Source organism: Corapipo altera, unplaced genomic scaffold (genome assembly GCF_003945725.1).
Source record: "Corapipo altera isolate COAL_440 unplaced genomic scaffold, ASM394572v1 202, whole genome shotgun sequence".
NCBI lineage: Eukaryota > Metazoa > Chordata > Aves > Passeriformes > Pipridae > Corapipo > Corapipo altera.
Window position 1 is genome coordinate 83,245 of NW_020884980.1, and position 15,715 is coordinate 98,959.

Genomic DNA, 15,715 nt, shown 5'->3' on the forward strand with positions numbered 1-15,715 from the left:
CCCCATCTCCGGGGGTGTAACACCCCATCTCCGGGGGTGTAACACCCCATCTCCGGGGGTGTAACACCCCATCTCCGGGGATGTAACAGCCCCATCTCCGAGGGTCGTAACAGCCCCATCTCTGGGGGTGTAACAGCCCCATCCCTGGGGATGTAACAGCCCCATCTCCGAGGGTCGTAACAGCCCCATCTCCGGGGATGTAACAGCCCCATCTCTGGGGGTGTAACAGCCCCATCCCTGGGGATGTAACAGCTCATCTCTGCAGAGTGTGACACCCCATCCCTGGGGACGTGACAGCTCATCTCTGCAGGGTGTAAAACCTCTCTCTGGGAGCGCATGGAGAATGTGACCCCCCCTTTGCGTGGAATCACTCAGAGTTGCTCCTCCATAAAGCCACAGCCCCACCTCGCATAAATCATCCCAAAAATCATCCAGCTGAAGGTCCTTTTCCACCAGGATCCTGCACAGGCAGCACACAAGGAGCTGGTGTCTGTAGAGGAGGTGGTTTGCAGGGGCCCAGCGGTGACGCCTCGTAAACAGCTGCAAAAAGTGAACAGAAAGAGTCACTCAGAGCTCGTTGGCAGCACCCAGGGTTGTACAAAGGGGAAGTGTCTCACCTATGTTTGTCTGCAACTTCTAGTAATAGTTGCAAAAGTGTCACCTCACTGTGAGTTACGTGATACCCAGGAAAACCAGTTTGAGGGGTAGTTGCACACTTGAAATCTTTGTTTTTAATGCGTTTTAGGAAGCAGAGCTGGGTTGTCAGATATGCCCTGAAACTGCTACTGGTCGGAAGTGGCACACACCAGTATTTACATATTGGATTCACAAAGTAAAGAAATGAAAATATGAAAATATATATTTTTCTCAGAAATAAATATGTAGGATACTTACTTACACTAAGGCTTTTTTGGGTATTTTTTAAACTGCAGTGTGTTCAAAGGCAGTGATCTTCTGGATTTGTCCAAATTTTTGGGTGAAAACATCTAGGAAAAGTGCTTAGAGGCAACTAAATGCCTTTTTTGTTCCTTCCTGGGTTGCTCTGTTAGTGGGATGACTTTCAGGATTTTGATGACTTTCACAGCAGAGGAGCCAGGAGGCAACTGATGGAGTTATTTCTGCGGGGGTTACAGGAAGCACAACTTCTGGATTAGGTGTTTCAGGGTGACAGTCCTGAATTTTAAACATTTACTAAAGATAGAATGTGTTGGGAGCAACAAACATATGCAGTACTGGCTGAAATTGTGGTTTTTGAGGCACCATATTTCTTAAGTTTCCTTCCCTCTTATTTTCAGATCAAATATGTTCAAAACAGGAAGTTTGACTTGTACCTTTTATTTTGTAAGACTTTTCCCTGCTTCGTCTTAGTTTAGACTGGTGGTATTTGCTGTTAAAATCCGAGCTCTGTGATTCAGCATCATTTAGTTGATTTCAGCTCTTGTTTGAAGGTTATTTGCCATTTATAATGTTTGGGTTTTTCCTCCCTTTTTCTCTCCTAGCAGCCATGGCAATGACAGGCCCCACACCGTGCTCGTCCATGAGCAACCACACCAAGGAGCGAGTTACGATGACAAAGGTGACGTTAGAAAACTTCTACAGCAACCTCATAGCACAGCACGAGGAGAGAGAGATGAGGTAAAGATCTTCCTTGTTTCTTTTCCAAACTGGGTAAGAGCCCAAATTTATATTAACTGCATTTAGCTTTCCTGAGCCAAAGCAAAAATCATAAAATCGCAGGATGGTTTGCGTTGGGAGGGACCTTAAAGCTCTTCTTGTTCCACCCCCTACCACGGGCAGGGACACCTTCCACTAGCCCAGGTTGCTCCAAGCCCTGTCCAACCTGGCCTTGGACACTTCCAGGGATCCAGGGGCCACAGCTTCTCGGGGCAACCTGTGCCAGGGCCTCCCCACTCTCACAGGGAAGAACTCCTCCCCAGTATCCCACCTAACCCTGTCCTCTGGCAGTGGGAAGCCATTCCCCTTGTCCTGTTTCTCCATCCCTTGTCCCAAGTCCCTCTTCAGCTCTCCTGGAGCCCCTTTAGGCCCTGGAAGGGGCTCTCAGGTCTCTCTGGAGCCTTCTCTTCTCCAGGTGAGCACCCCCAGCTCTCCCAGCCTGGCTCCAGAGCAGAGGGGCTCCAGCCCTGGGAGCATCTCCGGGGTCTCCTCTGGACTCGCTCCAGCAGCTCCACATCCTTCTGTTGTTCCCGGGGCTGGAGGCAGCTCTGCAGGTGGGGTCTCACCTGAGGGGGCAGAGGGGCAGAATCCCCACCCTGCTGCCCACTCTGTGGGATCAGCCCAGGGCACGGGAGGTTTCTGGGCTGGGTCATGTCCGGCCTCTCATCCACCAAACCCCAGAGTCCTTTTCCCCAAGGCTGCTCCCAATCCCAGTTATCTGCCCAGCCTGTGTTAGTGTTGGGATTGCCTTGATCCATGTGCAGGACCTAAAGGAAGAGTCTTTTCAGAGACAAGGCGGGGTTGCTGTGAGGAGTCACTCACTGCTGCCTGAACCTGTGGCACCTCTTTAAATCCATCAATCCAGTATAAAATGGGATTGGACTGAGCTGTGTGACTTTCCTTTGGCTGGATCTTCTCATTTGCTGAATACCCTCAAGCTGTAGCACTGGGACTTCTACTGTTCTCCCAGCTTGCCATGGAGTCTATAATCAGAATTTGGAAAATGATTCAGTGTTGGTTCCCTTTTGGCCTTGCTGCCAAAGCCATAACGAGCTCCTGGAGCAATGAATGCCAGCTCACTACAGGAGCTGCAGAAATGAGGCAGCAATTCAGAAATAAATCCTAACTTGCAGAGATATTTCCTTCAAAGTTTCAGATTAGGAGAGATCGAGGTCTAATTCAGACAGAAAATATCAGCGATTTAATTCCTTTCTTTCTCTTTGCACAGCCCTTGCTTTTTAAATGTACTTATTTATTATGAGCACTATTGTCTACTCCCCAAAATCTCAATGCTTGGTTTTTTTTCCTGTTTGGGATCAAGACTTTGTCTGAACAAACAGACTGGACTTTATAAGTTGCATGTTTTTTGTAACAGCAGCTGTGTCTGTGGTTGTGCAGTTTGGAGTTTCAGTGGGGTTGACACTGTACCCTGCAGTGCACATTGGGCCTAGTAAGGATATTTGAGGGAATTTAATTCTGTGTACTGCACTGACTGCTGGAGTCACTGGTTTGAGTGTGGACTGGGAGGACTGGACAGGGCTCGGTGGGTTCTTAAATGAGGGCAGAGCATTGAAATGTGCCTGATGGTGAAGTGATAACCCCAAATGTTATCACTTTGCAGCAGCTGCACAGGGCCCCAGGAGACAGGAAGAGGATCTTGTGAAGGATGACTTGCAGAAAGAGAAGGAATTTTTTAGTGCATTTGTAATGTTAGACAGTAAAACCCCCCCAAACCACCAATCCCAGTTCAGCCAGCTGTAAATATGGTTGGCACTGGGAAAAAATTCCCAGAGGATAATCACTGCAAGTGTCCCCTGAAGCCATTCCCCTTCTGAAGTCTTGCTTCCTTCTTTCCTTTCTCCCAAATGACCCTTGTGGACTAAGGCTGTAAATATTTCTGAATTCTTTAAAGAGGAGAACATGTACAGACACGTTTCCTCTTCCCAAATATTTGGAGTATCTCAGGTCTTAGGAAATCTAAAGTAACTTTTCTCCTCTCACATATGATGAGTTTGAGATGCAGAGAAATTTTAAGTGTTTTTAAAGAGCCAATTCTCCCTGGAATAGGTGAGACTTTGATGTTTATTTATTATGGCTCTGCCCTGAAGTGACTTGCCCAGCTGTCAGAACGAGACAAGAATTGAACCCAGATCTCCTCAATCTGGGTTTGTGTACAACAAAAATGTACAGTTGAATAACATGTGAAACTCAGGGCAGGTTTAGATTATTAAAATTGAAGAGGACAAAGCTGGAATTTTAAATTTGGATAGTAGATGCTTCAAAATTAATCTCCTGAGTGTCCCTTGTACATAATACATTTGCTGTTTGCTGGCACAGAGCAGAGCTGGTGGATCTGTGCACGTGATTAAGAAACAATGTTAATGATTCAACCTTTACTTTTCTAATTTGATTAAAAAACAAGGTTAATGATTCAACCTTTATTTTTCTAATTTTTCTCTGCTCTAGACAAAAGAAACTAGAACAAATGATGGAAGAAGAAGGCTTAAAAGATGAAGAGGTAACAAATATGGAAAAATTATCTTAATGCTTAAATACAAGTATTTTTCTTTTCTAAATGGGGATCTGGGATCTTTCCTTGAAGTTGCTGTGATCCCTGTGGAACCCACCTGCAGAATTCTCACTGGGGTTTCTTAAATTCTAGAAAAGAATCAGGAGATCAGCTCATGCACAAAAGGAAACGGAGTTTCTTCGCCTAAAGAGAACAAGGCTTGGATTGGAGGACTTTGAGTCTTTAAAAGTAATAGGCAGAGGAGCATTTGGAGAGGTGAGTCCAGAAAAAACTGTGGTTTTAACTGGCTCTGGAGTCTGTTAAAGGTTTGCTTAGTTTATACAAGCAAAAGGTAAATGTTGTAGCAACCACAGATTGATTTTTAGCTGAACAGTCACGTGCATCTTTTTACCTAATAAATGCTGGTTTGAAACATTCTGTGCTTTAAAGGAACCTGAATGATGTCGAAAAGGACTTGATGGGCAGGTTTGGAGAGGGTTTTAATGGTGAACTCCTGGGGCTGGGCTGAGGGAGGACTGGAGGGCCCTTGCAAAGTCTCTTCTGGTGGCCTTTGGACCACCTGCTTTAGGTGTGAATCGCTCGGTGCCATCTCTGTTAAAATTATCTCTTAGAATTAAGGGGACTTTTTGCTGTTTCTGTGCACTGGGCTTTTTGGGGGCTTTATAATCTGATATGTTTTCATTAAATGGAAGCCAAGGGCTTGGTCCCCAGCTTTGTCCAGAGGTGTGCTGGGTCTGACTGCAGTCCTTGTGTGCTCCCCAGGTGAGGCTGGTGCAGAAGAAGGACACGGGGCACGTTTATGCCATGAAAATACTGCGCAAGGCTGATATGCTCGAAAAAGAGCAGGTAAATACCCCCCTTGAGCAGCACTGAGTGACTCCAGGAGGTCACTGGGATGTGCAGAGGAGGAACAGGCAACTCTAGTTTAGGTTTAGTAGCTAAGAAATTGTGGGGTTTTTGTCCCCTCCTATTTTACTGAGGAAGCAAGTCAGAAAAACCTCCGAATTCCTAAGGACTCGTCTTCTAGTGGGTCTTTCAACACAAACTCGTGCAAATGATTCAGTGTAAACCTCAAGATCAGTGTTTTCTTGCATTTCTGACTTATGGGATCAGATATAAATATCAAAGTGACACAACTGCTGGAATTCAGACTCAGACAGACATAAAGGAGCAGCACTTAACATTTTTAAGGCTTTCCTGTAGTGCTTCTGGGAATAAAATGATCTGAGACAGTCACTTCTTGTTCAGCACTGGGGTGAAGCTCTGGGTTTTCAAAAAGAGATCTAATGGTTAGATATTTTTGTAAAGAACTGAGATATTTTGGGGTGTATGATTTATATTAGATATAGGTTTAATAGGTATATATAATAGATATAAACCATATCTATATAATTAACCATATATTGAAATTCTGATGGTGTTTCTGCCCTTGTGCAGAGGTTTGACTGTTGTCTTCTCAGGATTTGCTGCTTTCCAGTATAATACTTGAATTGCCTGTGCAATAAATGCATCTGCTCAAACTAACCCAAGGCATCTGTGTGTGTCCAGGTTGGCCATATCCGTGCAGAGCGGGACATCCTGGTGGAGGCTGACAGCCTCTGGGTTGTGAAGATGTTCTACAGTTTCCAGGACAAGCTAAACCTCTACCTGATCATGGAGTTCCTGCCTGGAGGTAACTGGAATCCAAAGGCTGCTTTCCTGTTGTTTGGGGATTGATAATTTCTTAATTACAAATGTAGTCTGAGATTAGAGTGTGTGTGGGTACCCTGTGTTTGTACATCTGGGAAGGAACAAGTCTTTGTAAAGGTTTCTGCTTTCTGGGGTACTGAGATGTTTGGGGCAAGCTTGAGGTTTCCTGCTTGGGTTTGAGCTGCAGGTGTTTAAATTAGGCCTGAATATTCTTCAAGTTCCTCCGCTGGCTGTCAGCAGAACCCCCACATAAGCAGGTTTGGATTCTCTAACCTGTTGGTTTTAACTGAATGCAGCAGAAATAGCTTTTTTTCTATAAAGGTCCCAGTTCTTTCCTCATAATGACCTGGACTGACCACATGGACTGATAAAATCCCAAATCTGGTTTTCCTGACTGAAAATTGAAAGTGGTGGTGGGACAGTGGTACCTGGAGGCTGCAGGGGGAGAAGTTCCAGTGGGAAACTGGACAAAAGGTCCCAATTCTTTCCTCATAACAACCTGGACTGTCACATGGACTGTTAATTTGATGTCTTAAATTAGTGAGAGTGGAGCCTGTGTGTTCACCTTTGGGGGGTTTCCAGGTGACATGATGACACTGTTGATGAAGAAAGACACTCTGACAGAGGAGGAGACACAGTTCTACATCGCTGAGACCGTGCTTGCCATTGATTCCATCCATCAGCTGGGCTTTATCCATCGGGATATAAAACCAGACAACCTCCTCCTGGATAGCAAGGTATGGACTGGCCACTCCCTGGGGAGGATAAATAGGCCTTGTGATTTTTAATATTGACCTTAACTAGTGTTGAGGGTTGTGAAAGAAGATGGTGCTTCTTTTTTTTAGCCCTGTTCTTTCCGGCTTTTGAGGTGTAGCTGCCATAATCCTGGGAAAAACCCAAGCCAGGAAAGGTCTCCCTTCCACCCCAGCTGTGCTCAGACCTCAAGCTCTCTGACAGCTGTTTAAGCTGTTTTTGGGTGTTTCAGCTGGAGTTTCAGTTCTCCCCTCGTAGTCAAAGCTGTTTCCTTTTGCTCTCACATCTGTTACACTCCCACTTGCCAGCATGGGGGTACACAGTTCTATCAAACATGAAGGATGTGGCTGTTCCAGACTGAGAATGGAGGTGGGATCTCCCTCAGGATCAGGATCTGTTCCTGAGGGCTGGCCAGGCTACCTGGTTATTGCAGGCAGTTTGCAGAAAGCCTCACTGTTTGAGTATCCTCCTGTTGCTTACTCCAAATATACCTAAAATCAAGCTTGCTTGGAAAAGGTTTGCCAGCAGTAAATAATTCCTTTCCCACTACCAGGTTGGAATTACTGATGTAAATAATAGAATCACAGAATCCTGGACTGATTTGGGTTGGAAGGGACCTTAGAGATCCAGTTCCACCCCTGCCATGGACAGAGACCCCTTCCACTATCCCAGGTTGCTCCAAGCCCTGTCCAACCTGGCCTTGGACACCTCCAGGAATGGGGCAGCCCCAGCTTCTCTGGGCACTGTGTCCAATTCAGTGTGTTTACATCTAGATGTAGATAAATTTTGGGCTTTGAAAATATATATTTTAGATATACTTCTAAAAATTGCACTTAATGTGGTCATGTTATGCACCAGGACAGATCCAGTCACTGAATTTAAGGTGTTTCTCTGTCTCTTGGGGTCAGTTCACAACCCAGGGGCTGCAGCTGCATCTGGAGATGTTTCCTTTCACTCTGAAGTGATTGGGAGCTGCAGGAGCAGAGGCTTCTTGAAGGGCTTTCTTTGTGGAATAGTGATGAAAGTATCAATAGCTCCATTCCACATACACATCCAGTGTTAGGCTAAAACAAGGAATGCAAAGGACATGGAGGTGCTGGAGCGTGTCCAGGGAAGGGAACGGAGCTGGGGAAGGGGCTGGAGCACCAGGAGTGGCTGAGGGAGCTGGGGGGGGCTCAGCCTGGAGAAAAGGAGGCTCAGGGGGGACCTTCTGGCTCTCTGCAACTCCTGAAAGGAGGTTGTGGCCAGGTAGGGGTCAGGTTCTGCTCCCAGGGAATAAGGGACAGGACAAGAGGAAACAGCCTCAAGCTGTGCCAGGGGAGGTTTAGGTTGGATATTAGAAAAGATTTTTTCCTGGAAAGCATGATCAGACATTGGAATAAGTTGCCCAGGGAAGTGGTGGAGTCACTGTCTCTGGAAGTGTTCAAGAGGCATCTGGATGTGGCACGTGGGGACACAGTTTAGGGGGATGAAGGTGATGCTGGGCTCTCTTCCAACCTTGCTGATTCTGTGATTTGCTCTGATAATGTCTTGTCTTGGTTCTGTCTTTTGGTTGGTTTGTTCATTTCTAGGGCCACGTGAAACTCTCAGACTTTGGTCTGTGTACTGGACTGAAGAAAGCCCACAGGACAGAATTTTATAGAAACTTGAACCACAATCTTCCCAGTGACTTCAGTAAGTTCTTTGGCTCCAAAGGGTATCTGGGTGGTTGTTCTCAGTGCCTGACATAACTCATTTTAGTGTGAAGGTAGAAGGCTACAGTGGGGGTTTTAATAATTAAATTACATCTTGAGGTGTACTTTTGATTTCCTGTAAAATAAAAATAGTTTCAGTTACTTAAATGTACAAACCCATCTTCACTTCCAGAAGTTTGTCTCTGAAACAGGCCCTTTGCATGTGTAATAAATCTGGCATGAAAAGATGGTGGCTGGATCTCAAGTGTTATTTAAATTAATAAGCAAGGACAGGCTCTTTGAATATACTTGGATATGGAATAACTTGGATCATGGATTTAAATAAACCCTGCAAGCATGGATCAATAATGAAAGGCTGTTGTCAATCAGATGTTCTCAATCTTACAGGGGTTTGGAAGTTGCTGGTAGGTTTAGATTTAGGGTATTGACACCTGTCTTAAGTAAGATCTTTAGTGTAACAGTTTGGGGGTTAAAATGTGTATTGGGTGACTCTTAGGATTCAGTCACAGATATTGAATCTCCTTTAGCTTTTCAGAACATGAATTCCAAAAGGAAAGCAGAGACTTGGAAGAGGAATCGACGGCAGTTGGTAAGTAGGTCTCACATGGATGCCCATGGAAGGGGTTAAAGCATTCCAGAGTTCTGAACAATCCTGAAAGGAAGAGATTGATGCTTTTTTTTTTTTTTTTTAAAAAAAAAGAGGAATTACTCTAATTTGTCCTTCACCCATCTGCTGAACAGCTGGTGACACATGTGCCTGAGATGGCACTGCCAGAATTATTTGCATGGATATCTGATGCCTGCCAGCCAGAACTAAAGGTTCTTGCCATGCAATCTAACAAAGGGCTGCTGACCCATTCCAAGGTGTATCTGGACAGTGGTACCTTTCCCCACATTCCTGATGGTATTTTAAGACACCTGCACATGAACATGTTGACTTTGTCTCTATATATCATGAAATAAAGGCTTTACCCAGCTTTGCTAAGGGATCTCAAGAGACAATCTGGTGCCTTCCTTAAAATAACCAGTGTTGTGTAAGTCCCCACTTCCACGTCAGGCAGTTTTCCCTAAAGATGTATGACTGATGGTGTTTGTTCCAGGCTTTTTCTACTGTGGGAACTCCAGATTACATTGCTCCTGAAGTTTTCATGCAGACTGGGTACAACAAGCTGTGTGACTGGTGGTCCCTGGGGGTCATCATGTACGAGATGTTGATTGGTAAGTGTAAACAGGGACTGTGGTGTAGGATTCCAGCTGCATTTCATGGAATCATGGAATTCCAGACTGGTTCGGGCTGGGAAAGACCTTAAAGCTCATCCAGTCCCATCCCCTGCCATGGGCAGGGACACCTTCCACCAGCCCAGGTTGCTCCAAGCCCTGTCCAGCCTGGCCTGGGACACTTCCAGGGATGGGGCAGCCACAGCTTCTCTGGGCACCCTGTTTATGTGCTCAGAGCATCCACTCCTTCCCTGGTCAGTGAGGTGTGCTCTGACCAGCACACTGCAGACTTCAGGAACTGTTTTTCCTTTATCTCAGACTGTATTTTTGTTTCTTTTCAGGTTACCCACCCTTCTGTTCCGAGACTCCTCAAGAGACTTACAAGAAAGTGATGAACTGGAAAGAGACCCTGACATTTCCTCCAGAAGTTCCAATCTCTGATAAAGCAAAGGATCTTATTTTAAGGTGCCAGTCACATGGTTTGCCAGTTAATATGGCACTGATTTTCTTGTCTTGCTAACTGTGTTCTGTGCCTCTCATGGCTTGTTTCACGTGGAAAAACCCTGATGGTACAAATGTTGGGCACGTGCACCAAATGCTGAACTCCCTCGTCAAATACTTTTGTCTCTCAGGTCATTAAGTTGTTCCCTGACTGCTCTGGCAAAATGTTTCTGCTCCTTATTTTGCTTGCAAGCTTCTCATGGAAGCCACTTTAATCCTTTTGCCAGAGTGGCTTCTTACAACAGGAATGATTTTGCCATTGTATGCACTGGAGCATACAAATGTATCCCAGTGCTTGCTGACTCATTGTATTTCCAATCACTATCTATTCTCAGGACAGAAATATAAAGGTCTACATTTTTAGTCTTTATATGTTCTCCTGCTCTATCCTGGTCCTGAAATAGAAAGGCCACATTATCCTGTTGTGAAGGAATAGCACATCTTAACTGTGGCATTGGACACGACATTCCTGAACATAACTTTGTGTGTTGGTTTTGCTGTGGGAGTTCTTAGTCTGCTCCATTTACATGTTAAGAAACTGTAGCAGTATCAGTCCAGAAAGCTGTTCCATTTCTGGGTGGAATGCTTTCGTTTTCATTCTCCCTTCATTTTCATTCTTCCTTCCATCCCAGATTTTGCTGTGAATGGGAGCACAGAATTGGTGCATCTGGTGTGGAGGAAATAAAGAGTAACCCATTCTTTGAAGGGGTTGATTGGGAGCACATCAGGTAAGATGCTCTGCAGAAAAGGAAGCTGCTCTTCTCTAGGGACTGTCCAGGCCAGTCCTGTTCAGCAGCAGGGAGCAGCTGAGTGGAATTTATCATATCCAGGTGTGGGTGAAAGTATTCTGTTTCCTACCTGAAGCTTGCTGAGGTTTAGGTGCTTTCAGTCTTGATTCTGTTAAGAAAGGGAAAGTGGCTGAATCCTGCTTTGTCTTTGAAATCTTAATGCTCCATCTGCTCTCCTTGGCAGAGAGAGACCTGCTGCGATTTCCATAGAAATTAAAAGCATTGATGATACCTCAAACTTTGATGAATTTCCAGAATCTGATATCCTTAAACCAACAGGTAAATGATTGTTTGATTCTGCATGTGAACAATCTTTCCTCTTCTCCAGTAAAATCATCTTTCCTGTTAATCACAGAAAGGATCTTACTAGATGCTAACTTTTTTTTCTCATGACCACATGCCTTGGTAGCCTCGTGGTGCAGGGTGTGCAAGCTGGAATTAGGGTTCCAGGAGATGCAGGATGGAAATGATGGGGGAATTATCTGAGAAAGGGCATCTCTGAGGCAGCAGAGCTCCCAGCGAGCTCAGATCTCAGCAGGACCTTGGTACTGGCTGATCCCTGCTGGCACAGCTGGCACTTGGAGTAGTGGGTGGGGAAGGCTGGGACAGAAAGGGGATGTTTTGGTGTAAATTTCTAAAGGATCACAGCATAGTCACACATTTCTCCATGAGTTTAAACACAGAATCACAGAATGGTTTGGGTTGGGAGGGACCTTAAAGCTCATCTCATCCCACCCCCTGCCATAGGCAGGGACACCTTCCACTAGACCAAGTTGCTCCAAGCCCTGTCCAACCTGGCCTGGGACACTCCCAGGGCATCCACCACCTCTCTGGGCAACCTGTGCAAGTGTTTCACAGCCCACACTGTAAAAAATTTGTCTGAGTCTACCCTCTTTTAGCTTAAAATCATTGTGCCGTGTCCTGTGTTCCAGCAGTTCTTTCCTGGGCTTGAAGCACAAAACTGAATCCTGGGTTTATGATATTTTTTTCCTGCCCTATTCCACATCCAACACAGTGGAGGAAGGACATGGTCAGGGAAAATAGTGGGGTTCCTTTAGAGTGATGGGGGTCCCAGCCAAGCTGGGGATTTGAAAAGCACCTCAGCCTTGGATGGGTACAAGGGCCAGAACGGTTGGTCAGTTTGTTTGTCTGTTTGTTTTTGGCTCATCCAGTGTTTTGTATGAAAATAAACTTGGCAGTCTCCAAAGGGTAACTTTATTTCTTCTGTGTCTTCCCAGTGGCAACAAGCAACCACCCAGAGACCGACTACAAGAACAAAGACTGGGTTTTTATCAATTACACCTACAAGCGTTTCGAGGGCCTGACGGCCCGAGGGGCAATCCCATCCTACATGAAAGGAGGGAAGTAACACAGCTTTACCTGGGACTTCTGAGCCGTGGAATTCTGTTGCTGTACTTTGGGTTTATACCCATAAAAGAATTTTTTTTTTTTTTAGAGAAAACTTGAGGGCTATCAACTCTTGGAGAAGACTTCAGGACCCTGTTTTGTTACACACCTGGTTGTTACTAAGGATTTTTTTTTCCTGCGCCATTGAAAAATTCCACAACGTGTTTGCACCATCTCTGCTGCCAGCACCTTTTGCTGCTTCAGGAGCAAGAGTTTTTCCTTTTTAAATCCTTTGCCAGATTGTACAGTCCATCGGGAGATGGGAGCCTTCCCTTTGGCTTTGCAAAGCACGGGATTCTGTAGGATTGTTTGCCAGTCCTGCATTTAGTGACAAACTCACTCTGCCAATTCTGCCAGCACTGTTTGCCCAGTGGCTGAGGACTCCAGTAACAAAGCAATAATTAAGCTTGAGACAGACAACTCTCCAGGAAACTGTTGAGCAGAAGGACACAACTGGGATTGCCTTAACCTTAGTTTGTAGTGCTGTTTTTATAATGCTTCTTGGAAGCCTCTCAACAGCATTTCTCAGCTCTGTCACAGTGGCCTCCAGTCCTGGTGCACTTTACTTTTGGTACTAAGTTACCCTCAAGCCATTTAATATTTTTTCTAAATTAAGAAATTGTGCAACACTTTTCCTTCCCCGGATAGAGGAGAAAGGGTCCATTCCCTGCTCCGAGCACCGAGTCTTTGGTTACTGTGTGACAGGGGGGATCTGTAAACAGCCCAGATAAACCACAGCTGGTCACACTGTTGTGCATCTGGAATTAGAGAAGAGGGAGGGAAGTTTCTTGAACCTGATCCTTGGTGGGTAAGTTGTGCAGAGCTGGCTCAGCCCGAGGCTCCCTTGGCTGGCTGGTGCCATCTCTCGGCCATATCTGAGCTCTGCTACATCTTCACTGGTTTAAAGACAAAAAGACATCTGTGGTGTTTTTGCTCTTGGTTTTGAGCAGAACAGGATCAGAATGTTGCTGATGGAGGCCTGCCTAGTGTTTCCTTACAGAGCTGCTCTTGCTGTCCTGGCTGAACCATCTGTCCCAGTCTTCCACAGACTGGGGTCACTTTTGGGGCAGTGGAACCCACCGTGTCCACTCTTAGATTATTGCCTACTATAACTTATAAAAGTTCTGATCAGGTTCTCTACAGGAGAGCCCCAAAGTGCCTTTCCTTGCCTAAGCCTCTCTGGGAACATGGTACCATTTTGGGAGGGAGGGTTCTGCCTCAGTTGAGCTTTTCCTAATTCCTTTTTCTAACCACGAGCTCCACGTTGAGCCCGTTTGTAGTTAACTCTGCACTTCCAGGGGCAGGTGGCATTAACCCTTTGGGTCTGCCTGGTTCCAGTCTGTAATTTCCAATCAGATTGATAAAAATTATAACTTTTTGAGGTTTCTAAAAGCACGTCTCAGTTTGAATTATCTTGGATTCCTGCAGACTTGTGTTGGTGCTGAACACTAACTCCAGAGTACAGACAAGACAAAGCTCGAGTGATGTTTCACAGGAAAAAAAAAAAAAAAAGGCTTCCAGGGCTGTTTAGTCTTGAATTTCTTGATTAGGAAACAAAACAAAATGGGTTTGTAGTGGAACTTTTTTTAATAGGTGCTTTTAGGGAATTTTTGCCTACGTGTCTCTTGAGTGCCATCCTGAAGGACTGACGGGGGATTGCCAGTACTGTACAGAACTCCTTCGTGTCCTCTCCTCTCCCTCACCACCCCCTGTGCTTTTTGTACTTGTCCCACGACTTCAGTGACTTGCCATAAGCAGTTTAGGTACCAGTTGGATCCTACCAAGCTGAAATGCAAAGTAGCCTTAATCAGAAGTGATCCCAGGATCACTGTAGTCAGTAGGGCTCACTTAGATGAATAAGGGCTGATGGAAGGAATGACTTATAGGATCAGGCTTTTACCAACTCATCCCTAAGATCACCTTCTGCTCCCTTTGTACTTTGTGTGAAGGGCTGATACCAACTTCTCCTGCAGTTTCTTCCAGCCATTTGAAAATGTTGCCTTATAAACCATTGGAAATAATATAAAACCATTTTTTTTTCCAATTCCTAACTACTTAGTTACTGCCTTAAAATGAAATAAAACAAAAATCAAAATCCTTTCAAGCTGCTGTGGATTAGCAACAAATGATTTTGAGATAGTAGCTGCATTCGTAGCCCTTTACTGAAAGGGACCAGCATTTTTATTTATAAATACCAAAGAAGCTAAACAATTATAAGTTGTGATGACTTGCTGTGAAAAAAACAACTCTCTAGTACTGTGTATTGTGCATTTTTAGTGCTGTGTTAGAAGTGTGACCCCTCAGGTCACTGAGCTCAAGGTGGTTTTTCAAAGGCATGAGGAGCAGTTGGGTACCTCATTCCTGTTGTCTTCCAGCAGAAGTTGGATGTCTTTGAATCCAGTCCTCTTGGACACACCTTCAGTGGTAGCATCTGTATCCCAGGTGCATTTTAAGCCTGCTTCCTATTCCAGTTTTTCACCAACTTTAGGGAAAAAAAGTGTGTCCTACAGTGTCTCCTTCCCAGGATCCATAATTCACTGCTAAGGATTTTGGATGCCTGTTCCATCTCCCGTGGTAGCCAAACATTTTCCTTAGCTGCTTGTGTTTTGAGGTTGTTTGTATCTTTGGCTCTTTTTTATTAACCTGCAGTTGCTGGACTTGTAGGAGTAATTCCAGCCTGAATTTCCAATGGATCTGAACACCTTATGCTGCCAGTTCATCTCTGTATCATGCCTAGCACAAAGCTGCACTAAGTGTTTCTTATCACTGTGCCCCGACTCTGCCTTAACCTCTTCAGTTGAAAAAGCATTCTGTAAATATTTAAAAGCTGTTCCAAAATTGCACTGTAAAATTTGGCAGGTGTAGTCAACTTTTTATGGATAGATCTCATTGTGTTGTGTAAATAAATAAAATCCACTTCGTAGACACACTGTTGCTGGCACGTTGTGTTTTACAAACTGGAATTGTGGAATCCCAGACTAGTTTGGGTTGGAAGGGACCTTAGAGATCCAATTCCACCCCCTGCCATGGGCAGGGATGCCTTCCACTAGCCCAGGTTGCTCCAAGCCTTGTCTGACCTGGCCTTGGACACTTCCAGGGATCCAAGGGCAGCCACAGCTTCTCTGGGCAACCTGTGCCAGAGCCTCCCCACCCTCACAGCCAAGAATTTCATCCCAATATCCCATCTAATCTTGCCCTCTGGCAGTCTGAACCCATTCCCCTTGTCCTGTCACTCTGGTTCCTGATGAACAGCCCCTTCTCCACCTTCCTTGTAGCCCCTTCAGATACTGGAAGGTGCTCTTGAGGTCTCCACACAAATCTCACCTTGTTCAAATTCTTAATGCCTTTCCCAAGCTTCATCATGAAAACCCTGGAAGTCCATCCAAGGCTGAAGGTGGAAATCAAAGCCAGACCTGCTCCAAAGCTGTTTTCTTCCAAAGGCAAGGAGGCAGAAGTGCAGA

The 15,715-nt window shown here is 45.2% G+C and overlaps 1 protein-coding gene across 2 annotated transcripts; it reads left to right on the forward strand.

Moving 5' to 3' along the window:
- The first annotated feature begins 650 nt into the window (after positions 1-650).
- Positions 651-15,184, forward strand: STK38 (serine/threonine kinase 38). Of its 2 annotated transcripts, XM_027665670.1 has the most exons (14): positions 651-667; positions 1,503-1,635; positions 4,141-4,192; positions 4,337-4,459; positions 4,967-5,050; positions 5,753-5,876; positions 6,476-6,630; positions 8,218-8,320; positions 8,868-8,929; positions 9,441-9,558; positions 9,900-10,023; positions 10,692-10,787; positions 11,032-11,126; positions 12,086-15,184. In XM_027665670.1, exons 2-14 carry the CDS (start codon positions 1,505-1,507, stop codon positions 12,214-12,216), a joined length of 1,398 nt encoding a protein of 465 aa, XP_027521471.1. In that variant the 5' UTR covers positions 651-667; positions 1,503-1,504; the 3' UTR covers positions 12,217-15,184. The 2 variants fall into 2 exon arrangements, with proteins under 2 accessions (XP_027521471.1, XP_027521470.1); XM_027665669.1 differs by lacking the exon at positions 651-667 and having other exon boundaries at positions 1,330-1,635.
- Positions 15,185-15,715: the final 531 nt, after the last annotated feature.

Excerpts from the sequence above, each read along its gene's own strand:
- STK38 (XM_027665669.1), top strand. The coding sequence starts at position 1,466 with ATGTTTGGGTTTTTCCTCCCTTTTTCTCTCCTAGCAGCCATGGCAATG. Across the intron at positions 5,877-6,475 it reads CATGGAGTTCCTGCCTGGAG|GTGACATGATGACACTGTTG; the intron begins GTAACTGGAATC and ends GGGGGTTTCCAG. Across the intron at positions 10,788-11,031 it reads GTTGATTGGGAGCACATCAG|AGAGAGACCTGCTGCGATTT; the intron begins GTAAGATGCTCT and ends TCTCCTTGGCAG.